Here is a 25,899-nt window from a genome sequence, read left to right on the forward strand (position 1 = left end):
GGGATTACAGGCGTGAGCCGCCGCGCGCAGCCTAACACATACAGTGTTAATTAAGTTCCCCATCCTATACGACCATGTTTCCTGGTGCCCCAAAATAATTACAATAGTAACATCAAAGATCACAGATCACCATAACAGATATAATAGTAATGAAAAAGTTTGAAATATTGTGAGGATTACTAAGATGTGACAGAGACAAAAGTGAGCATATGCTTTAAGAAAAAATGGTGGCCGGGAGCGGTGGCTCACGCTTGTAATCCCAGCACTTTGGGAGGCCGAGGCGGGCGGATCACGAGGTCAGGAGATCGAGACCACGGTGAAACCCCGTCTCTACTAAAAATACAAAAAATTAGCCGGGCGTGGTGGCGGGCGCCTGTAGTCCCAGCTACTCGGAGAGGCTGAGGCAGGAGAAAGGCGTGAACCCGGGAGGCGGAGCTTGCAGTGAGCCGAGATTGCGCCACTGCACTCCAGCCTGGGCGACAGAGCAAGACTCCCTCTCCAAAATAAAAAAAAAAGAAAAGAAAAAATGGTGCTTATAGACTGGCTTAGAAGCAGGGTTACCACAGCCCTTCAATTTGTACAAAAGGCAGTATTTGTGAAATGTGATAAAGTGAAGCACAATAAAATGAGGTCTGCCTGTATTTTCAGGCATTATATACTGCCGTTTGATTTATCACTTCTCTGTGTATTCAAACCTCCTGTGAAGGAATCTTCTGATTTCGTATTCACTACAACAGAGGGCATAGCAACTTAGAATCTGTGCTTTAGAAATTCAGATGTGTTACTACCTTCATTTTGTTCCCATTCGTTTCCCAGTTTGGAATTACTACCTTTGTCATGCAAAGATCTTCAAGTACTTCTGCATTATATAAAAGTGATGACTATAAATAGATGTATTCATTTAAATAGTGTGTGTCTGTATACAAAATTCTATGGTCTAGATGCATATCTAAAGAAATTATCTTTGGCTCAGGAAAATAGATAATTGTATTGATTTCACAAAATATTGTGACTGCATTTTTGGAGTTGTTTTTGGATCTTGAAACATATTATTTTGAAGATCTTTAGTGGTGATAAGAATTTATCTTTTCAAGGGGAATTTGATAGTTTTTGACAAGCAAATATTACGAACCAAGTCTGTTGCTTTTTCTTACCCGGGTTTCAGCTTGTGTCTTCAATCTTTTTAAAGTAAATTACATGATCTAATGATATCTGTGGAATACGACTGAGTGAGCCCTGAAACAGCAAGAATAACGGAGTTCTTGCCCGTGGATATGGAAAGGGCAAATTGTAGCACCATATTATTTTCGAAAGCCTCATACTGAGATTAGTGTCAGATATGGTGCTTTTGTAGCAGGGTAATTAAAGTTGTCCTTAAAAGGCTTATATTTAGAAGTAATTGTTTTTATTTATTTTTCTGTATCAGTGTGTTAGCTGTTGCTTTTCAACTAAGAAATCTTAAAATGCTACCCTCTGATTTATAGTCATTAGGTAAATTATGCTAGTCCCTGCTGTTGTCCATTATATATCAGTATTTTTTTCTTCGCCCCAGGTTAAAAAGTTGTTTCCTTTTTGAAATCAGGCTGCTGCATCTTTTTTATTTTCTGCTTGAGCTCAACTTCTTTTTAGGCTATATTTTCTTCTTATACTTGACATTTTCCTAATGCTTCTAGAATAGGAGTCTGGATCACAAAAAGCTGCTATTTCTACTTTGAAGAGATGAAGACTGAAATTTTTTTTTTGTTTTTTAAACTGAATGTTCCTTTTGTCGTACTCCCTGACATACTGTTTTTTGGTTAAACGATATGTAGTAGAGTTATTGATATACAATACTCTCAGCTAGTTTTTTTTTATTTTTATTTTTGAGTCGGAGTCTCGCACTGTCACCCGGGCTGGAGTGCAATGGCGTAATTTTTTGTATTTTTAATAGAGACGGGGTTTCACTATGTTGGCCAGGCTTGTCTCAGACTCCTGACCTTGTGATCCTCCCGCCTCGGCCTCCCAAAGTGCTGGGATTACAGGTGTGAACCACCGCACCTGGCCACTCTCAGCTAGATTTTAATATGAGAAACAACTTACTTTTTCTTTTGGATGTTAAAAAAAAATGGTATTATTCAAACTCGACCGAGTAGGTCAGACTTACTTTCTTTTTTTGAGATGGAGTTTCCCTCTGTCGCCCAGGGTGGATGGAGTACAATGGCACAATCTTAGCTCACGGCAACTTCTGCCTCCCGGATTCAAGCAATTCTCCTGCCTCAGCCTCCCGAGTAGCTGGGATTACAGGTGCGCACTACCACACCCAGCTAATTTTTGTATTTTTAGCAGGGACGGGGTTTCAGTATGTTGGCCAGGCTGGTCTCCAACTCCTGACCTCAAGTGATCCACCCACCTCAGCCTCCCAAAGTGCTGGGATTACAGGGATGAGCCACCACGCCTGGCCTTATTTTTTTATTTTTATTTATTTATATTTTTGAGATGGAGTTTCACTCTTGTTGCCCAGGCTGGAGTGCAATGGCGCAATCTTGGCTCACTGCAACCTCCGCCTCCCACGTTCAAGTGATTCTCCTGCCTCAGCCTCCTAAGTAGGTGGGATTACAGGCATGCGCCACCATGCCCAGCTAATTTTGTATTTTTATTAGAGGTGGGATTTCACCATGTTGGCCAGGCTGGTCTCGGACTCCTGACCTCAGGTGATCTGCCCACCTCAGCCTCCCAAAGTGCTGGGATTACAGGCATGAGCCACTGCGCCTGATTTTATAAATAACTGATGCTTGTTTTTAAGCCATCCAGTCTGTAGTACATTGTTACGGCAGCCCTAGGAAACAAATACAAACACGAAAGCTGTAAAACACGTTGGAAACTAAACTATTTGCTATTAAGACGTTTTAAACAAATTTGTGTTAAAACAAGTGAAAAAATGTTAAACAAGATTTGGGGGAGCCTCTCTGAACCTACTCTGGTTCGGAGGCTGCCCAATTAAAAAAAAATTAGGTACATTATATTTAGCGGATTCTTAGAAAATGTGAAGGTCTTTGTCATGTTCAGTAGAGGGGCAAAGATAAAAAATTGAGGCTTTGTTAGAAAAGTTATAGTTAAATATGTGTGTATGTTAGTATCGTTTAGTTAGTATAGTATATGTATAGTTTCTAAAGTGGTAGAAAATAAATAGAACAGACTTTTTCAAGGAAAGTAATAAAAGGAGCAAAAAACTATATAAAACAAAACTAAAAATATGAAGGAAATAAATATAATAAAAGTCATTGTGAAAAACTTGGAAAATAGAGAAGGCAAAAAACAAGCAGCCACAATCCCACTAACTCCTGACTTTTTATGCCAATCTGTCTATAGATAGATATGCTCACATTGTCATAGTCAACTAAAGGCTGATTGCTGACATTTTCTAAACATTTACCTGCCTCATTAAAAATTTTGCATAAACCAAGTAATTTAAATAGCTCTATCACATCTTGTCCTATGGATCTAACAGAATTTACTATTTACCTATTGTTAGGCATTTCCATTTTATATACTATTTCCACCTTCATTTTTCCTCATTAGAAAGGAACACATTCTCATGTTAGAAAATGTGTAAATCACAGGCATGCCAAAAGGAGAAAATAAATCACCAATAATGCTATCATCTAAATTATTACAGTTAACATTGATATATACTTTGCAGTTTATTTTCTATGCATTGTATGCAGTTTTTCACCATTACACCTAAATTGCTTCTAAACACTTTTACACATAAGTCTTTGTTTGCATTTTTATTTCTATAGGGTAAATTGTGGAATGATGAGATCATAAAGTATGAATAGCTTTAGGATCCTGATAATGTATTATCAAACTTCTTTGGGGAATTTATGTTGTTTTTCTCAACATAATCCAAGGTTAGTAGTAGTCTGAACCTAAACAAGCAAATCTTTATAAGGTTTGGACTCAAACAATAACACACTTCGGCATTCTGGGAGCAACAAGCCTCCCTCTTTATACTCACTCCTGCACATGTCTAACAGATGTCTTCACTGGGATAGTCCCCAGGTACCTCAAACTCAGCATTTTTTGAACTGAGCTCTTTCTTATTCCTCTATAGACCTGATTCTCTCCTTGATAAACTGGCTCCACTAACAATCATTAGAACTAGAAGGCTAAGAGTTATCTTAAATTAATGTTCCTTAAAACCAACTGGTAGAGATTGTACCAGTAGTTACAACTGAACTGTCACTAAGGCCTACTGGTTGTACTTCATACAGACCTCTCAAATCCATCCTATCCTCTCCCCTCCATCGCCACTGCCCTACTTCAGATTCTTACTTCCCCTAGATTATCTTAACAGTTTCCTAACTGGCTTCCCCCACCAACCCATTCCAGATCTAAATCTATTCCAATCTTCTAAAATCAAGTAAAGTCAAACTACTTCTAGATTTAAAGACCTCTGTTGCAAAGAGAAACATTAAAAAACAAAAACAAAAAAACTTCCCATGAGTTGATTTGTATCCTCTTCTCCAGCCTCACCTTATCATCCGCAGCACCACCCACCTCTCAACCCTCTATTTCAGACATTCTGAGCCCATCACAGTTTCTTGAATGTGGCATGCTGTTGCATGCTTCCTTGCTTTTACACTTTCTCTACTCACTGCATAGAGAGCCCTGCTCAGTGTACCCACTGTGCATGCTCTTACCACTCTCATCTTCCCACCATAAAATCTGTAGACTCAGTCTGTACCTACGATCTCTTCCTCTCCTCCTGCAGTACAGCGGTCTTCCTCCTCAAAGGCCAATCCCCCTGCTCAGATGCTCTCCATCTTGTGTCCCTCAGGCTTTCTCAAACAAACAGATGTTTTCCCTTTACTCCCTCAGTTGTCACTCTCTCACTACCTCTCACGCTATGCAAGTGCATACGTCAGCATGCAAATATACTCTGATGTCTCTCAGCTTAAGAAAGTCCCAAACCCTCCAGTAACCACATAGCCTCCCAGCTACTGCCCCATTCATGTGCTCCCCTTAGCCAAACTTCTCAGTTCGTCTAGAGTGGCTGTCTTCTCATCATCACTTCCCACTCACTCTTCAGCATACTACCATCTGGTTTCTGTCTCCAGCCCCTCAGCTTTCTAGCTCAGACCTTTCCTGAGGTCCAGAGTAGAATATCCAAATACTTGACTAACATCTACCCTTACATAATCACAGACATGGGAAACTAAATTGATCTAGAACAAAACTCTTGATTTTCCCATGAAACAGCTTCCTCTGGCCCCCTCTTCCCCATGCAGTAACTGACTCACCATCTCTGTAGTTGCTGAAGTCACACCCAGGAGTTGTTCTTGACTCCACTAAGCTATCAATTCTACCTGCATACTTTTATCTGCTTCTCTCCATTTTTATTGTTAGTGCTCTGGGCTGGGTCACCATCATCTGTTGTACCAGTTTCTAAACTGGTTTCCACCCGTGCCCTCCTCTAGGCTGCCCTTTTTAAAGCAGGAAAAGTGATTTTAAAATGTAGATAGAATCACTCCATTCATCTACTTAAAACCTTTCAATGAATCCTTATTACACTTTAACAAAATAAAAGCTTGTGGCCAATGAGATGCTGCATGACTTAGACACTGCTCCTCATACTAGTCTCAACTCACTCCCCTCTCCTCTCGCTTACCTTACTCTGGTCCTGCTGGTCCTCCCTCAATTCCTAGAACATAACAAGTTTCTTAGACCTCAGGGACATAGCACATGGTGTTCTGTCTGGAATGTTCTTCTCTCCCTGTCTGTATAGCTAAGTGTTTTACATGTGGTATCTTATTTAATCTTCTTACCAACTATGAGGCAAACACTACTATTTCTCATATTTTTTCATTAAAATGTATTTATGTATCAGTTTATCAAAAAAATAACTCAGCATTGATAGAAGAAGTAACTATAGAACAAGAGCTGGTGAATAACAGCATGTGGGGCAAAGCGAGCATGCCTCCCCACTGTTTTTTAATAGACCATTTTTTACAGCAGTTTTAATTTCATAGCAAAACCACGCAGAAAGCTCTAAGAGTTTCCATATGCTGTCTGTCTACCTCCACTCCCTCAGCCTCTGGTGTTATCAATATTTTGCACCAGAGTAGTACATTTATTACAACCTATAAATCTTCATTGGTACACCATTATCCCCCAAAGTCCATAGTTTACATTAGGGTTCACTCTTGGTGTTGTACATTCTATGGGGCTGGACAAATATGTAGTGATGTGTCCACATTATAGTATCATACAAGAGAGTTTCACTGCCCTAAAAATGCTCTGTGCTCTGTTCATGCCTGTGTTTCCCATAACCCCTGGCAGCCACTGATCCTTTCACTGTCTCCACAGTTCTCCCTTCTGCAAAATATCATGTAGTCAGAATCACACAGTCTGATTCTTTTCAGACTGGCTTCTTTCACTTAGTAATATGCATTTAAGGTTCCTCCATGTCTTTTCATGGCTTGATAGCTCATTTCGTTTTAGTGCTGAATAATATTCCATTATTTAGATGTACGATTGTTTATTCACCTTCTAAGAAGAACATATTGGCTGCTTCCAAGTTTTGGCAATTATAAACAAAGCCATTATAAACATCCATGTGCAGTTTATTTACCATATTTTAATTGCAAGAATACTGAAATGCAGGGACCACATGAAAATTAAGTAATCTAAGGTCACACTGATAATAAGTGACCACAGTCTAGTATTAATAGTTAGGAGCCCCCACGCTTTTAAATGTGCCACTGAACCACCACCTTATAGTAAAAGGGATGTAAAACTGCACCTGGCCCATGTAATTGTGTGTCCGCACCTGTTGGGACAGTGTAAGGAAGAGGTGCTGGGCAGATGGAAATAGTAGCTGTTAAAACTAGCTTCACACTATTGAAAACCATGTAAAACAAGGCTTCCAGGCATAAGTGATCTGAACTAGAGGAAAAAGTACTAAGTATTTCCATTACAAACAGATCTTAAGAAACTGCATTCACATAATGATGTTGAAAAAGTTTATTAATTATAAATAATGTATTTTTAAGGCAATATACCCACATATTTCAATATTTTTTCTAACAGACCACAGTAGGACAGGAAAATTAGTCTAACATCTTTTCTCTGGGTTGTAGTCCTTCATTATCTGCTTTCAAAACCAATGTCCTGTCGAAAGGAATGGAAGGAAAGAGACAGAGAAGGAGGAAAATGCATTTATACAAGAATATAATTTCAGAGGTCCTGTTGAGATCAGTTCCAAAGGGATGACTGACTTAAATGCCTAGTTCTCAGAAGGGATGTAAATGCAGCCTAGCTGAGAGGGAGCTGGTGAGAAATTACAGTAGGTGGAAGTTATTGTTGGCTGCTAGCCAAATATTGTATGTATTTTGTTTCTGTTCTGTATTAGCGAAATGCCATACATATTCTGTTTCTGTTCTGTTTCAGTCATGTTGTGGATTAACTACTCCTCTTGGACTGTCCAGACCAGAAGAAAAAGTTTATTTTCTCAGTGATGATTCATGTACTACCTGAGACTGAAATATTAAGATAACTGCCTAGTCTGTGCTACAAAATGCAGTTTTTGTTAGGGAGATACATAGATCTAGAGGCAAGTAAGAGTTCATCAAAAGAGAGCTCCTATATAGCAGTTTGATTTTTTTTTTTTTTTGTACAGACAAGCAAAAGAAAAAAAAATCATTAAAGCTTGAAGCTCAATGTGAGGTTCTACAAAAGATCATGATGCACCACAGGATGTAGAACTAATGAACCCAAAGACAAGCTTCAAAGCAAAACAACTATGTAACTGAGGAGTGTACAAAGCAGCCTAACCCCAAAAGCACCATTTTTCTTGCCTCACACAAGAATTTCTTGTTTCTGTGGAGTACAAAAGTACTCTACATTAAGTGACACAGAAAACAGCATTTAAAATGGTGGAGTTTTTATTCATTTTATGCATATATTTTACCAATTTGCTTGTTCAGAATTTCTCATGCATTCTTATTCCTTGTTCCTGTTACATTTTGTTCACTACAGCTGAGTAGTGCCTTCAATGAAAGCCTATGAGTAGTTAAACCCTCAGTCTGTGTTGTTATAAATCCAACAACTTCTGTCCTTTTAACTGTTGAGTTTAATCTGTTTACATTTATTGTGATTTCAGACAAATGTGGATATCTATCTACCACCTTATTCTATGCATTCTGTTCATCCTGATTTTCCTTTGCTCATTTTCTTTCTCCTTTCTTATCTTCTCATAATTTGGCTAAATGTTTTTTTAATACTCCTTTATCTCTATTGGTTTGGAAGTACACACTTTTTTTCTCTCTTCATTTAGTTTTACATCCTGTGGTGTATAAGTTTTCTTACATCCTGTTTTCTTAGGTGTTTGATTTCCTTTTTCCTGCAAAATGCTTTCAGTAAATGTGTTTTAGTCGCTCAGTCTCAGTTTTGTTCAAAATGGTAGGTTATCTGACTATAGAATTCAAGGTTGGTTGTTATTTCCCGTCAGAACTTTGAAGATATTCCTTTGCCTCTGCCCTCTATTAATTCACCTTATGTAAATTTAATTGCTTTCCTTTGTAGGCAACCTCTTTTTCAGGCATTGTAACAATTTTTTGTTTCTGGGGTTCTGCAGTTTCATCACATTGTGTCAGGGACAGAGTTAATTTCATTTTTCCTGCTTTGGACTCATTTATTATGATTTTTTAAAACAAAAATAGAAATATGGTTTCACCCTATTGCCCAGGCTAGTCTTGAACCCCTGGGCTCAAGTAATCTTCCTGCCTCAGCCTCCCAAAGTGTTCGGATTACACTCATGAGCCACTGTGTCCAGCTAGGACTCATTATACTTCTTAAATCTAAGGATTCATCCTGAGAATCCTTAGATTTTAGAAGTGGGGCCTGATTTGGGGAATATGAACCCAGGTGTGGTATGGAGGAGCAGCCCGGCTAACTGGATTAAATGAAAAGCAACAGATTTGGTTCATAACATTTGTTTGTTCAAAACTATCAAATCCCCCTATCAAGGGGGGATTGGTAGGCTCCCCAAGATGGGTTTGAGGTGAGGTGTAAACTAAAACAAAACCTGAGTTTTGGTGAGTCATTCTTGAAATTCAGCTCTGCATGTGTGATGGGTTTGTGTAAGATTTTCAGAATTTTAATAATAACCCTCTAAAAAGGGTTGTTGCAGGGTATGGTAGTTTCTCTTTTAAGCTTTACTAACGTGTGAGGATTGTCAATATTCTTGGGGTTTCTAAATAAAAACTTGTACAGGAGTTTCTTTGCTTTAAAAAAATTTTTTATTTTCAATTTCCCAAGTAGCCATAGTTTCCTACTGGCATGCAAAAAAGGTTTAATATTTGACCTCTTGTTATTAATCACTTATCTCTGTATATGGTAATTTTGGTGTTTTTCTAAACCTATTGTTTTTGAATTACTAATTTTTTTTACCCTGGCCTACCAGTCTCGCAGAATTGTGTGATTTTGAAACAGTCTCAAACATAAAGTTGTAACCACAGTAGGAAGACTATTTTGTTTCTGAACTATTTGAGAATACATTGCAAACTTGATGCCAGTTCCCCTGAAACATAAGAACATTCTCCAACTTAACGACAAACAACCATCAAAATAGGAAAATTAATGTTAATACATTACCACCATCTAATTTTTAGACCTCATTAAAATCTTGCCAATTTTTCCAATAATGTTTCTTATTGGCAGAAGTTCAGAATCACAGTTTAATTTAGTTGTCATGTCTCCTCCACTCTGGATCAGTACAACATTCTTTGACATTCATGATTTGACTCTTTTAAACATTACAGTTATTTTGTAGAATGCCTCTGTTTGGATTTGTCTGGTATTTCCTTGTGATTTGCTTCAGATTACATAGCATCTTTGTCGGGAATATCTTAGAAGTGTCCCATGTATTCTCATTGCATGGTTTCAACTCGTCCCATTACTGATAATATTAATTTTGATCATTTAAGATGGTATCTGTCAGGCTTCTTCCCTTTGAAGTTATTATTTTTCCTCTGGGATTAATGCTTTTGTGTGAAGTCATTTTAAAACTGTGTAAATATCTCATTCCTTATTAAACTTTAAATTTATTCACTTAATTGTGTCAGAATACACTCATGGTTTCCTATCTCCTTCAGTGGATTATAATTTGTTACTATCATTATTTAATGCTAAAAATTGTTCCAGATTTTACCATAGGGACACCCTTTGACCTGCCTTCTGGGTTCTTTTGATAAGTCTTCCATCATCCATTGAGCAGTTCCTTGCTTTCTAGTACAGTGAGATGCTCTAGGTTCATTTTGTCCTTATCCATGCCCAGCCCTAGAATAGCCATTTCTCCAAGGAGCCTTGCTTCCTCTTAGGTAAGCACAGTATTTGGTGCCAAGAGCTAGATGCTAGATATTTATTATTAGGAGTGTCACTGCTCATAGGCTCTCAGAAAGAGAATATACATATGCATATATATGTCAGTATAAAAACATAAATATGTAAAATTTAAAATTTCTATACTTATATACACACGTACATTAAACATTTGCATCTTTTAAAAATTTTATATTTAATTTCATTTAATTATATTTCTTTACATTATTACATATTAAAAACCATGAATTCACACCAGTACTTCAATCTAACACTACAGGGTTTATTCTACTCCCTTTCCATAATTGTAGTTCCATTCTTGCACAGGATAAATCTGACTTCCATTATTCTTGATATATTTTTTTTCTTCTGCATGTGACAGTCTTTCATCTCTGCTACCACTCCTTCCCCTGAAGAGATGGCTTTCTTACCCCAACTGGGCTCCAACATTTTTTTCTGAGCCTATTTCCCATGCAGAGGCCCTCTTCATCCCGTTTGGGCTATGACACCCACACTAATTGCCCCTCCACTGTTTAGAAACCCTCCTCGCCACCCTTCTGTAGGCCACAAGTTAAAGTTCAAGGTGTTGGCTCAGTTGGTTTCTTCTGAAGCCTTCTCCTTGGCTTGTACATGGCTGTTTTATAAATGGCTGTCTTCTCCCTGTGTCCTCACACCGTCTTTCTTCTGGGTGTACACGTCTGTCCAAATCACCTCTTCTTGTAAAGACACCAGTTATGTCAGATTAGGGCCTATACTAATGATCTCATTTTAACTTAATAACCTCTTTAAAGTACAGTCACATTCTGAGGTACTAGAGGTTAAGACTTCAATATATGAATTTGCAGGGGGTGGGGCACAGTTCATTTCATAATAGTGTTCTATTCTATTCACCGTCCACTTGAGTTTAGTTCTCTTCCTCCTGAAGAAGTTCTTTAGCAAAAATCTGTGGAAATAAGCCATAATCTTGGATATACCTGAAAAACTCATTCCTTTCAGCCTTGCTGTAATCTCTTTTGTGCTGCTGTAACAGAACCATAGACTGGGTAATTAATAATGAACAGAAATGTATTTAGTTCACAGTTCTGGAGGCTGGAAAATCCAAGATTGAGAGGTCGCATCTAGTCAGGTTCTTCTTGCTGCATTATCCCATGGCAGAAGGTAGAAGGGCAAGAGAAGGAGAGAGAAAGATCCATCAAACCCGCAGCCTCAGGCCCTTTTATAATTGGCATTAATCCATTTATGAAGGTGGAGCCCACATGACCTAAACACCTCCCATTAGACCCCACCTCCCAGCACTATTGCATTGGGCATTAGGTTTCCAACACATGGACTTTGGGGGACACAGTCAAATCATAGCAAGCCTGAAGTAATTTTCCCGAGCATAATATTCTAGGTTGGTAATTATTTTCTTTAGCATCTTGAAAACATTCCTGCATTTATTTAACATGTATTTATTGAGCCCCTATTATGTTTCAGGCGCTATTCTAGGTGCTGGGGATACAGCAGTGAACCAGAAGAAGTCCCTGCCTGCTCCTGGGGAGTATGCGCTCTAGTGGGAGGAAATGAAATGGCATTTGTACAAATTGTATGAACATAAGCTTTCATTTCTCTGGGGTGTAAAGAGCTAAGGGTGGGATTACTGGGTCACATATAAATGTGTATTTAACTTTATAAAGAACTGCCATGCTGGGTGTGGTGGCTCACGCCTGTAATCCCAGCACTTTGGGAGGCTGAGGCGGGCGGATCACGAGGTCAGGAGTTCAAGACCAGCCTGACCAACCTGGTAGAAACCCCATCTCTACTAAAAATACACAAAAAATTAGCCAGGCTTGGTGGCGTGCACCCGTAATCCCAGCTAGCCAGGAGGCTGAGGCAGGAGGATCACTTGAACCCGGGAAGTGGAGGTTGCAGTGAGCCGAGTTCATGCCACTGCACTCCAGCCTGGGCGACAGAGCGAGACCCCGTCTTAAGAAAAAAAAAAAAAAAAAAAAAAAGAACTGCCAAATGTTTTCCAGAATAGTTTCACCATTTACATTCTTGCCAGCGATGTATGAGAATTAGTTGCTTTTTGTATTCTTAGAGTTTCTATGTCTTTCTGTGTTGCACCTAGGAGAGTTATTGTCCAGTTCATTCGTTTTCTATTGACTTTATTCAGACTAGAATTTAAGCTATTAAGCTGGGTTTTTTTTGAGATGGAGTTTCACTCTTGTTGCCCAGGCTGGAGTGCAGTGGCGTAATCTTGGCTTACTGCAAACTCCACCTCCCAGGTTCAGGTGAGTCTTCTGCCTCAGCCACCTGAGTAACTGGGACTACAGGCCTGCACCCTATATCCAGCTAATTTTGTATTTTTTGTAGAGATGGGGTTTCACCATGTTGGTCAGATTGGTCCAAAACTCCTGACATCAGGTGATCCACCTGCCTTGGTGTCCCAAAGTGCTGGGATTACAGGCATGAGCCATTGCGCCCAGCCTAAGATGGGCTTTTTACATGTACATAGACCTTTTTTGTTTCCAGGAATTCTAATTAGTTAATCATAGTCACTCATTTTTGTTTTATTTCTACCAACTTTAGTATCATAATTTCTTGTTCATTTTCTGGATGCCAGTTATCCCTTTTATCTTTGTGAAGACACTAAATATAATTTATGTTAACATCAGTTTTGGAAGACTCTTATATTTATTTTCTCTAAAGTAAATTAATCTTCAAAATAAATGTGTTGTTTTTTTTTCTTAGCATTTAATTCCTCATGTATTCAAATTTTGGATTATAGATTCTTTTTTTTTTTTTTTTTTGAGACGGAGTCTCGCTCTGTTGCCCAGGCTGGAGTGCAGTGACGCAATCTCGGCTCAGTGCAAGCTCCGCCTCCCAGGTTCACGCCATTCTCCTGCCTCAGCCTCTCCGAGTAGCTGGGACTACAGGTGCCCGCCACCACGCCCGGCTAATTTTTTGTATTTTTAGTAGAGACGGGGTTTCACCATGGTCTCGATCTCTTGACCTCGTGATCCGCCCGCCTCGGCCTCCCAGCACTTTGGGAGGCCTGGTCTCGATCTCTTGACCTCGTGATCCGCCCGCCTCGGCCTCCCAAAGTGCTGGGATTACAAGCGTGAGCCACCGCGCCCGGCCGGATTATAGATTCTAAGTAGGAATTTATCGTTCTTTCTGCACTTACCCTTTTCTGTCCAGTAATTTTATATTGCCTCCAACTGGATTCCTGTGGCCTGAGCCAGCTCTTAAATTACCAGCATAAGATCCCTGTCGTGGATGTTATAGTGATACTGAAGATCATATATCAGCCAGGTGCGGTGGCTCACGCCTGTAATCCCAGCACTTTGGGAGGCCACGGCAGGCAGATCATTTGAGGTCAGAAGTTCAAAACCAGCCTGGCCAATATGGTGAAACCCTATCTCTACTAAAAATACAAAAATTAGCTCGGTGTGGTGGTGGGCGCCTGTAATCCCAGCTACTCGAGAGGCTGAGGCAGGAGAATTGCTTCAGCCTGGGAGATGGAGTTTGCCATGAGCAGAAATCACACCATTGCATTCTAACCTGGGCGACAGAGCAAGATTCCGTCTCAGGAAAAAAAAAAAAAAAATCATAGACCAAGTTCTCAAACTACTAGAAGGCTTAGCTTGATCTTCACATGGGCCACTTTTAGTCTCCTACCAGTAGAATGTCAAACTCTCAGTTACTTCTTGTTTTGGATTATTAAAAGATAATTTTCAGAAATAGGTAAAATCACAATGCTCATATGGATTACTATGATCTATTTCTACCCACAGAACACTTTGGCAGCACATGTGTGGATATTTTCCTCATACCAACAACCAATTCTCCAACTTTCCAAACACCATCTGGGTGTCCTACAATTTAAATCAATACTGACACCATCTACCTGGAGTTAACATCAGATCCCACAAGTTAGTAGCTTAGTCCCACAAGACCGCCCCACTTAAGATGCCAATTATAAGTCCTGGGCCTCTCATGTTTCTCACAGGAGGCTGTAAATCAGGGGTTCCCATGATGCCCTCCTCAACCTCAGCTATTTACTAAAATTGCTCACAAAACTCAAGGAAACACTTATGCTCACTGGTTTATTATAAGGATATTCTAAAGGATACAGCTAAACTGTTGGATTAAGAGATAGATAAAGCAAGGTACAGTTTGTGTGAACATAGTTTTCACTGTTGGGAGGTCCCAAGCCCAGAAGCTTCTGTCTCATGAAGTTGGATTATGTCACCCTCCCAACACATGATTGCATTCACCAACCTGAAAATTCGCCGAACCTCATTGTTTAGTGACTTTCATGGAGGTTTCATCATGTGGGCGTAATGGATTTTATTAACTCAGTCTCCAGCCTCTCTCCCCTTCCTGGAGGCTAGGAAGATGGGACTGAACATTCTAGGCTTTTAATCAAGGTTTGATCTTTCTAGCAACCAGCCCTATCCTGAAGCCATCTAGCATCCCACCAAGAGTTACCTTGTTAAAACCACAGAAACTCCAATCACTCAGGAAATTCCGAGGAATTCAGGAGCTCTGTGGTCAGGAACAAAAAATGCTTCATGGTTAAAAAGAAGCCCCAATCATCTTTTGCCCTGATACCAAATTCCATTTAAAGGCAGTAACGCTTGACCAGGCACTAAAATTTGGAATTCAGAATGATTCTACGCAGAAATTTAGCATGTTGCCACGAAGCCTGGGGCAGCAGCGTGGGGGTGTGTGTGTGTGGTGGTGGGGGTTGTGGGGAGGTTGACTAAAGCCCAGCTTCTCAAAGTGTGGTTCTCACACTTGAAACTTCAGTTTACCTCTGGAGCTTATTAAAAATGCAAATCCTCACAAACTGACCTTTTAGATTAAAAATCTCTGTGTATGGGGTCCAGGAATCTGTGTTTTTAAGGCTTCCAGGTGATTATTAGGCATGCAAAAGCTTGAGAAAGCCCTGCTGTTTTTCTCAGGCCACTCTGCCTTCTTTCAGCATCTTCTGGTTGTCATGTGGGTGCCTCTATCTTGTGGGTGCTACCGTTACTTCTTCAGTAGTACACCTGAAACTTTATCAGTGTATTAAATGATACTTTGTAATCATTTTATATTGCCTTCAACTGGATTCTTGAATTCTCGCAGGCATTATCACCAATGGCATTTAGGAACCTGACTCATATGTCTTTAGCATTATACGGACTCTAGCATAGAATTTGGTAGGTAATGTGTAGAAAAAAATCTGGAAGGATACATGCCAAACCACTAGCAGTGGTTACCTCTGGGGAGACTTCCAGGATTATAGAGAAGTAAAGGGAGGGGCTCTGACTTTTACTCTCTACTTTTTTTTTTTTTTTGAGACAGGGTTTCCCTTTGTGGCCCAGGCTGAATACAGTAGCCACAATCTCGGTTCACTGCAGCCTCCTCCTCCTGGGCTCAAGCAATCCTCCTCCCTCAGCCTCCCAAGTAGCTGGGACTACAGGCGTGTGCCACCATGCCAGACTTTTTCTGTAATTTTTGTAGAGACAGGGTTTCACCATGTTACCCGGGCTAGTCTCGAACTTCTGGTCTCAAGCAATCCATCTGCCTCAGCCTCCCAAAGTGCTGGGATTATAGGTATGAGCCATCACGCCTGGCCTACTCCCTACCTTCGTGTATTTGACTTTTATGCATGGAAAATTATCTGTCTCATTTTTATAGAAGAATTTTGATAGAGAATTCTGATGTGTCTCATTTTTATGTAGTTTTGCTAAAAGTAGTAGACGGTATTGTAATAGCCATTATCCACACTTGGAGAACTTCTGCCTGTATTTATTTATTGAGAGTTGCATCTATTTTAAGACATCATCTGCCTTTTTCTTCTCATCTTAGTAGTGAGCTACATTTTTAGAAATAATGCTCAGGCCAGGTGTGGTGGGTCACGCCTGTAATCCTAGCACTTTGGGAGGCCAAGGCAAGCTGATCACGAGTTCAGGAGTTCGAGACCAGCCTGGCCAACATGGTGAAACCCCATCTCTACTAAAAATACAAAAAATTAGCCAGGCATGGTGACAGGTGCCTATAATCCCAGCTACTTGGGAGGCTGAAGCAGGAGAATCACTTGAACCCAGGAGGTGGAGGTTGCAGTGAGTTGAGACTGCACCACTGCACTCCAGCCTGGGCAACAGAGCAATACTCCATCTCAAAAAAAAAAAAAAAAAAAAAAAGAAAAAATAGAAAGCTCAAATGAACAGTCTTAATGTAAAAGACGATGTGTTGACATTTATTGCCTATGTTGTGTTTAATATTAAAATATGTATTTGAATGTTTTATTGTACTTATTGATGAGATTCCTTTAATTTTGAGCATAATGGACCCTCATTTGGGTCAGTGTCATCTTTATTTTTTGAAACAGTGAACACACTTTTAACCACTGATTTATTATTTTAATAGTGTACCCTCAAATGCTGAAAAATTTAAAAATGCAGTTTATAAAAGAATTATTCTTTGCACAATTACTGGCAAACTTATTGTTAATAAACTACTGTAAGGTGGTGCATTAAAAAATCTGGATCAGTGTGATACAGCCACTATGTTGTGACTTTGGTACTAATTTCTCTGGTACAAGTCCTTTTGAGTTCCAAATGCCTGTGAACCAATTCCCCAATGCCTGTTCTTTCTACTCCCACAGTGTCTTTGTTCACACAGTCCACCATGATATTATTCGGTCTTCATTAAGCACTAGTGCAATTGTGTAAACACAAACACCAGTGCAAGCCCCCAAAATATGTTCTGTGGTGAGGTGGCCATTCGGATGTTGTAGACTGAGCACTGCTGTCCAATAGAACTTTCTGTGATGATAGAAATATGCTATTCCTGCGCTTTTGCTTTTCAGTGAGATAGCCATAAGGCATAGGGAGCATTTGAGCCCTTGAAATGTGGCAAAGGTGACTGAGGTTCCGAATGTTTGTGTACATAATTTTTTTGTGGTTGTTGTTTATAGGAGACAGGGTCTCACTATGTCGGCCAGGCTGGTCTTGAACTCCTGAGCTCAAGCAATCCTCCTGCTTCGGCCTCCCATAGTGCTAGGATTACAGGCGTGAGCCATCATGTCCCACCTGTACATAATTTTAACTAATTTAAATAACCACATTTAACAAATGTCTACCATATCGGACAGCACAGATCTAGAGCAGTGTTTTTCAAACTCTAATGTGCATGTGAATCACCTGAGGATCTTGTTAAAATGTAGACTGGAATTCAGTAAATCTGGTCTGAATCTGTGATTCTGCATTTTTTTTTTTTTTTTTAGACAGAGTTTTGCTCTTGTTGCCCAGGCTGGAGTGCAGTGATAGGATCTTGGCTCACAGCAACCTCTGCCTCCTGGGTTCAAGTGATTCTCCTGCCTCAGCCTCACGAGTAGCTGGGATTACAGGCATGCGCCACCATGCCCAGCTAATTTTGTATTTTTAGTGGAGACGGGGTTTCTCCATGTTGGTCAGACTGGTCTCGAACTCCTGACCTCAGGTGATTCGCCCACCTTGGCCTCCCAAAGTCCTGGAATTACATGCGTGAGCCACCGTGCCCGGCCCGATTCTGCATTTTTAATTAGCCCCAAGATGCTTCTGGTCTGGGGACCACATATTGAGAAGCATGTATCTAGACTAGATATACTTATATATATTTGTTTTAGATTATTACCTGAAAGGAAATACTGAAAGTAAAAATTCTCACAGAACTCTAGGATTTTCAGGGGGCCTCATACCCCAATTTGGGGATCCCATCCTGGTGTGCTACTGCTACAGCATACATAGTAGCAGGCAAGCATATAGCCAGGAAGGTTCAGTGAGCTTGCCAAGGGCTCACCCTGGGGATGCATGACAAGTTGAGTTTTTCATTATGCTTTTCATATAGTATTAAAAAGAATCTTATGGTAAAATAAAGACACTTATTTCATCTTTCCCACTCTTTTTTTTAAAAAACAAATTAATCTTTCCTTCTCGTAGGTTTTGTGTGTGAAGCTGTGTGGAAATGTGAAATACTATCAGTCACACCATTATAGTACCGTGGTGCCACCTGATGGTAAGCTTTCTTATCATTATTTGATTCATATGTTAATTGTTTCCCTTTCTTCCAAATAAACAGCTGCCAGTTTTGAGCAGAACAGACTTTTCTTACACTATCCCCATCCCATCCCACCCCGATTGGGTTCACTTCCACCTTTTTGTGCTCCCATAATATAGCTGCTGTCTTTTGTCAAATTCCCACCTCAGCAATCAGAGGAGTTAGAGATGATAAGAAATAGTTGGGTGGGCGTGGTGGCCTGTAATCCCAGCACTTTGGGAAACCAAGGCGGGCGGATCCTTTCAGCTCAGGAGTTTGGCACCAACCTGGCCAACAAAACAAAACCCCATCTCTACAAAAAATACAAAAATTAGCCAGGCATGATGGCACATGCCTATAGTCCCAGCTACCCAAGAGGCTGAGGTGGGAAGATTGCTTGAGCCCAGGAGGTAGAGGCTGCAGTGAGCCATGATCGTGCCACTCCAGTTTGGGCAACAGAGTGAGACCCTGTCTCAAAAAGAAAAAAAAAAAAAAAAACAAGAAATAGTTTCTGTCCTCAAGAAAACTAGAACTTAAGTGTTTACCTGGGAAGACTTTTTTTCTTTTTCTTTTTCATTTAATCAGGATCTAGCTCTGTCACTCAGGCTGGAGTACAGTGGCACGATCTCAGCTCACTGCAACTTCTGCTTCCCAGGCTGAAGCCGTCGTCCCAGCTCAGCCTCTTAAGTAGTTGCAACTACAGGCGCACACCACCATGCCAGACTTAATTTTTATATATTTTGTAGAGATGGGGTTTCGCCATGTTGCCCAGACAGCTCTCAAACTTCTGTGCTCAGGCAGTCCACCAATCTGAGCCTCCCAAAGTGCTGGGATTACAGGCATGAGCCACCATGCCGGCCACCTGGGAAGACTTTAAGCAGATAATAAAGTATGGTACGTGCTACACTAAAATGTTATAGAATGGTGGGGAATATGTAAACGGTAGTATAATGAAGGCATTATTGGAGCAATACAAATTTTTATAGGACTTCAAAGGTTTGTGAATTTCGTGTTTGAGCATTCCTTCTAGAATTCTTGTATTTATGTTTTTTTAAAGTAAATTTTACCCATTGTTTTTTCTTTTTTTCCTTAACAGAAATAACAGTTAATTATAGACATGGCCTTCCCTTGGTAACACTTACCTTGCCATCTAGAAAAGAACGTTGTCAATTTGTAGTCAAACCAATGTTGTCAACAGTTGGTTCATTCCTTCAGGACCTACAAAATGAAGATAAGGGTATCAAAACTGCAGCCATCTTCACAGCAGGTATATATGTATATAATTTTACAACTTTGTCCCAGGGTTTCTGTCTCTCCTGAACTTTTCTTTGGTTCTTTACTTTTCTAGAAGGAAGTACATTGTTTAATTCATTAGATAATAAGTGGTTGGTCTTTATTCTTTCATTTTTATGCATCAACACTATTTAAAAAACTGTTTTGGCCTGGCGTGGTGGCTCACGCCTGTAATCCCAGCACTTTTGGGAGGCCGAGTCAGGCGGATCACCTGAGGTCAGGAGTTCGAGACCAGCCTGACAAACATGGAGAAACCCTGTCTCTACTAAAAATACAAAATTAGCCACCCGTGGTGGTACATACCTGTAATCCCAGCTACTTGGGAGGCTGAGGCAGGAGAATTGCTTGAAGCCAGGAGGCAGAGGTTGCAGTGAGCCGAGACGCCATTGCACTCCAGCCTGGGCAACAAGAGCGAAACTCCATCCCAGGAAAAAAAATTAAAAAAAAAAAAAAACTTTTAATTTCATTGAATGAAAAATTAATGGAATAAATTTAATGTAAATTTCAGTTACTTATTTTATAAACTTAGCCTTAAAGGTTTTTCATGAGAAAATCTTAGTGGCACAGGCATTAGCGTGCAATTCTCAGCAAAATTTGAATAATTAGAAAACAAAATGCAGTTTTAATTATTAAAATAAGCCAGTGAATAATTAAAGTACACAAAAAATTTATTCACCACTGTTATAAAGCAATTACAGTCTAGTATGTTTTTTGGCAGAATTAGTTCTTAAGAAGAATATACATTTTTTAAAAAACCAGAAGTATGTCATCATTTATACATTTAAAATTTAGAATACAGCTTTTATGTTCTCATAGTCTGAAATGGTCTTAGACCAACTGCTTCTAAATAGAATAAAGAATTATTTACCCTATCCCATTATATAGCAGCTGCAAATATACATATATTAATAAATTTGCATTATTTTATTATGATATTAAATATTTAGAATAAAGTTATTTAAGTTCATGATTACTGTTGCAGTTTTGAAAGGGAAATAAACGTACTTTTTCCCTATCCAAGTTCCAAATTAATTAAAGGATAGATAGAGAAGTTGGAAAATGGAGATTAATTGATTCATTCAACAAATACTTACTGAGCACCTAATGTATGTCAGGCACTGTTCTATATGCTAGAGGTAGTGCAGAGAATAAAAGGGATGAAAACTCCTGCCTTTATGGAGCTTATATTTAGGAGGAGAAAAAAACAAGATAAATTATGTATTATGTTAAATAATAAGTATTATGAAGAAAAATAAAGCAGAATGTGGAAGATGTGTTGGGCAGGGGTGGGCTTGATAAGATTACATTTGCACAAAGACCTGGGAGAAATAAGGGAGGAAGTCATGTAGAGGGAAGAGAGCTCTGGGCCGCATGCGGTGGCTCACGCCTGTAATGCCAGCACTTTGGGAGGCCGAGGTGGGTGGATCACCTGAGGTCAGGGGTTTGAAACCAGCCTGGCCAACATAGCAAAACCCCTTCTCTACTAACAATACAAAAATTAGCCAGGTATAGTGTTGCGTACCTGTGATCCCAGCTACTCAGGAGGCTGAAGCAGGAGAATTGCTTGAACATGGGAGGTGGAGGTTGCAGTGGTCCGAGACGGCACCACTGCACTCCAGCCTGGGTGACAGGGTGAGACTGCATTGAGGTGGAAGCCTACTAGACAGTGGCCGCAAAGGAGGGAGCTGGGAGAAAGGAGGAGTTCTGAGAGGTGGGGAAGGGCAGATCAGGAAAGGCTTATTGTAGGCTGTTGTTAGGACTATAGATTTAGCTGGAAGGGACGTTTCTTCCTGCTAAAACCTTGATCAGAGAATAAGGTTTTAGCCCTATGGCACAATGGGCTTCCTAATATTTCATCCTTGAACTAGACAGACATTTCCGCCAGGCACAGGAACACTGGAATGTCCATGGGTGTTTTCCGCAGGGGCATGGCCCTCTTTCGAAGCTTCTAGGGGCAGGCAGACCCAAACCTGGAAGTCAGAAGGGCTTGCACTGAGCAGCGCTTGCCTGGTGGTGTGTACTCAATTAGTATTGAAGTGAATGAAATAAGAGAGGTTAAAACAACATAGATGTTTACCCTGCTTATTTCTAAAAATAAGGTTAGTAGCTTTGAAACAGCACAAAGAGAATAGAAGTCTTAGAGAAAAGGGACTCTTTGGACAGAGTGCAAACACCCTATCGGGGGTTTAAATTGATACCGAAGAATACATGAAAAATTTAACACTGTATCACTAGTGCTTAAAAATGTTTCACGTCAGTCTTTTGCTATTCATACCTTTGTATAAAGGATAATGTAGTATTTCAACTGAGAAATCATATTCAGTGGATGTCTTTTTATAGTAAGATTTTAAGGAGCTGGTTTGAAGTCATTTGCATGTAAATTTTTAAATGACACTTGGAAAGATAAAGCGATTGGTGTGTTGTTGATTTTTTTTTCTTCTTTTTAAAAGACTCTGTGGGTGGAATTTGCCTGCATTTAATTTGGGCTTGAAAAGAGTGTTCTAAGCTTGTCACGGTTTTGCCCATTGTGTGGGTTGAATTATTTGGCAATTTTTTTGGAAAATCATCTCACTGCAACTGATGAACAGCAACCCAAACAGCCAAATTCTAGGAACAGACACAGGTGCAGACTTGAATTGCAATCTTCTAGAATAAAAGAACTATAGGGAGGCAGACAAGAGGCAGCAGCCAGTTTCTTCGGGATGTTACTAGTGTTAGTCCTGTCATCACACATATTAATGTAGCTAAAATAGCTCTGGTTGAATGTAACCAAATGAATGTCAGGCTGGGATTTGAAAATACACATCCAGCATTTTCCTGGACTTAATTTCATGTAATTATATGTGAACTGTTCTGAAGGGAAAATGATAGAAAAAGAAACCTCTACCCAGCACCAATTTTTTGCTTATTGTTTAGTGAGTTTGCTTTCTTAACACCTGGATTACATTAAAGTTTGGTTCAAAAACATGACAAAACCTATAGGCTCTATGAGAAGGTTTGCAAAGCACATTGTGGTTAAAAATTTTCAAGACTTTTTTTTTCCTGAAATACTCCTAGGATATTTGAAATTACTATTAGAATCTCTCCTGCCTCTCTCCACTTCCACAAAATAAACCATACAGTGCAAATTTATTTCTTAGGCATTACGTTCATTATTGTCCTCACCTCCTTGACAGTTTGCCTCTTCATTTTTTTTCAAGCTTGAAAGGGAGATGAGCCCATGTGGTGATAGCTTGTGGTGCTATTTAGCTACTAAATTTTTAACCACCACAAATGAGTTACCTCTAATAATTAAAAATAAGAGAAAGGCAGGGTTTTTAAATAGTTATACCCTTATGCCTACATGTGCCAGTCAGAAGCTTGGCTGTAAGCAGCAGAATGGACTCTGGCTAAGCAGAGAAGTGTGTCAACAGGCTCTCATGCTGGAAGTGGCAGAAGACAAGCTCAGAAGAGGGCAGGAACTAAGAGAAGACAGGAGCAGAGACCAGGTTAACCCAGGAACCACCTGATGGGCTCTGCTGCCTACACTCCACCCCACCCCCAACACTGCACCGGCCACTGCTCTGGCCTTGCTGTGAAGGGTTTCCACCTCCCCTGAACCTTTGCATGACCCTCCACAGATGCAGTTTCACCAAGGGCATTACCTGGATTCCAGCACAGCTGACAGGGTGGGAGAGGGAGTGCCTCCCTGTTCCATTTCATCCAAGGAAATGGGAGGTAGAGCAATAAAGGAGGATTCCCCTCAATGGGAATACTGTTTGGGTTTGTGGACACCCCCTACAAAAGTAAATTGTCCGCTATTATATTGTAAAGACCTGGGTTAGTAATTTTCTATGTGTTGGAAGATGGTTCTTACTGTTCTAAAACAAAGACATACTCATGCATGATGTTTTTCTTTCAGATGGCAACACGATTTCAGCTTCTACTTTGATGGATATTTTGCTAATGAATGATTTTAAACTTGTCATTAATAAAATAGCATATGATGTACAGTGTCCAAAGAGAGGTAAGAAACACAGCTATCCAACTATTACTTTTTTTTTTTTTTTTAGATGAATTCTCACTTGCTCTGTTGCCCAGGCTGGAGTACAGTGGCGTCATCATAGCTCACTATAATCTCAAACTCCTGGGCTCAAACAATCCTCCCACCTCAGCCTCCAGAGTAGCTGGGACTACCCGCATGCACCACCATGCCTGGCTAATTTTTTAACACTTTTTAGGGATTGGGTCTCCCTATGTTGTCCAGGCTGGTATCTTCACTTTTACCTTTAGCTGTGAGGTTTCCAGAGGGAGCAAAGTTTATGTTAAGAATCTTTTAAATTTATCAGATGACCAAGAAGTCTTTGGAAAACCAGTGTTTAAGCTTTTCCAGCAGGGGTATAAGTGATCACCTGCCTAGCAGGGCTTTTAGTCCCATATACTCTTTTTAGACTTTCAGGATTTTACTTTAGGATCTTGAATGCTTAACTGACATTATTGGGTTAAGAGAGAGGTAGGCCTGAAAATCAAGAATTCAAGTATATATGGTTGTATAGCTCTTAACTCTTGTAAAAAATTGAATTGTATTATTTAAAGCAGTTTTAGGTTCAAAGCAAAATTGAGCAGAATGTAGACAGAGTTCCCATATGCTCTCTGCACCCCACACCCCTTACTATCAATATCCCACAGCAGACTGGTATATTTGTTAAAATTGGTGAACACACTGACACATCATTGTCACCCAAAGTCCATAGTTTACATTAGGGTTTACTCTTGGTGTTGTATATTCTACAGATTGTGACAAATGTAGAACTACATGTATTCATCATTAATGTACATAATGTAAATAATTATCTTGTTTTTATTTATCTTAAATGTATATGTAGCTTACATTTATTTTAATATTTAACATTAAAAGTGTCTTGGGTCTTTATTTAGACGTTTGGTGATGTTTTTATGACCAGAAATATGCTGTAAGAACCTAACTCTTGCTTATATCAATTAGCCTATGGTAAAATTGGTTTCCTTATAGTTGTTTCATTTAAAGTTGCAGTTTTCAAGATCCTGTCTATGACATTAAGAATTATACAGAATCGTGCCAATACAGAATCGTGCCAGGCAAACTCTACCAAACTCTACCAAAATTCAAGGATGCTCAGGGCCCTGATATAAAATGTTTGTTATATTTGCATTTAACCTACATACTCCTTTCATATACTTTAAATCTCTAGATTACTTACAGTACCTAAGACAGTGTAAATGCTGTGTAAATGGTTGTTATACGATATTGGTTTTTCATTCATTTTGTTGTTGTTGTATTGTTAATTTTTATTAGATTTTTTTTCCAAATATTTTAAATCCATGGTTGGTTGAGTTCACAGATGCAGAACCCACAAGTAAGAAGGGCTGATTGTATAGCCTTTTCAGATTCGCTTCTTTCTTTCTTTTTGGTGGGGGTGGGGGCCCATGGTAGTAGGGCCAGGGACATGAGAGAGCAAGGGAAGAGAAAATAGGATATTTAAGAAAGGGGGTACAACAGGGAAAATACTAAACAGTGAGAGAGAGGAGTGAAAAGGGGGAGAGTGGGAAGAAAAAAAGGAGAAAGGCAAGAGGGGAAAGAAGAAGGGGAAAAGGAAGAGAGAGCAAAGAGAAGAAAAGGGAGTGATAAGAGAGGAGACAAGAGGCAGTAAAGAAGAAAGTGAAGAGGAAGGCCAGATTGGCTTATTTCACTTAGTAATATGCATTTAAATTTCTTTCATGTGTTTTCAGAGCTTGTTAGCTCATTTCCTTTTAGTGCTGAATAATAGTTCATTATCTGTATGTACCACAGTTAATTCATTCACCTACTGAAGGACATCTGGGATACTTCCAAGTTTTGGCAATTATGAATGAAGCTGCTATAAACACACATGCGCAGGTTTTTGTTTGCACGTAGATTTTCAAATCATTTGGTTAAATACCCAGGAGCATGATTGCTGGCACATATGGTGAGAGTGTTTAGTTTTGTGTAAAACTATCAAGCTGTCTTCCAAAGTGGTTGTACCATTTTGTGTTCCTACCAGCAGTGAATGAGAATTCCTGTTGCCCCATATCCTTGCCAGCAATTGGTGGTATTAGTGATTTGGATATGATTTTCACCATTGTAGTAGGTGTGTAGTCATTGTTTTAATTTGCAGTTTCTTGATGACATACGATGTTGAGCATCTCTTC

At 39.7% G+C, this 25,899-nt stretch overlaps 1 protein-coding gene across 4 annotated transcripts in view; it reads left to right on the forward strand.

Annotated features, from left to right (window-relative positions):
- Positions 1-25,899, forward strand: part of MCUB (mitochondrial calcium uniporter dominant negative subunit beta) — a 142,693-nt gene that overhangs the window by 76,560 nt on the left and 40,234 nt on the right. For all 4 annotated transcript variants that reach the window (XM_058436632.1, XM_058436633.1, XM_058436634.1 and 1 more), the window contains exons 2-4: positions 18,321-18,396; positions 19,514-19,684; positions 23,612-23,716. In XM_058436632.1, coding sequence (XP_058292615.1) covers positions 18,321-18,396; positions 19,514-19,684; positions 23,612-23,716 — 352 coding nt within the window. The remainder of the gene's footprint in view (positions 1-18,320; positions 18,397-19,513; positions 19,685-23,611; positions 23,717-25,899) is intronic.

Source organism: Hylobates moloch, unplaced genomic scaffold (assembly GCF_009828535.3).
Source record: "Hylobates moloch isolate HMO894 unplaced genomic scaffold, HMol_V3 SCAFFOLD_3, whole genome shotgun sequence".
Classification (NCBI taxonomy): domain Eukaryota; kingdom Metazoa; phylum Chordata; class Mammalia; order Primates; family Hylobatidae; genus Hylobates; species Hylobates moloch.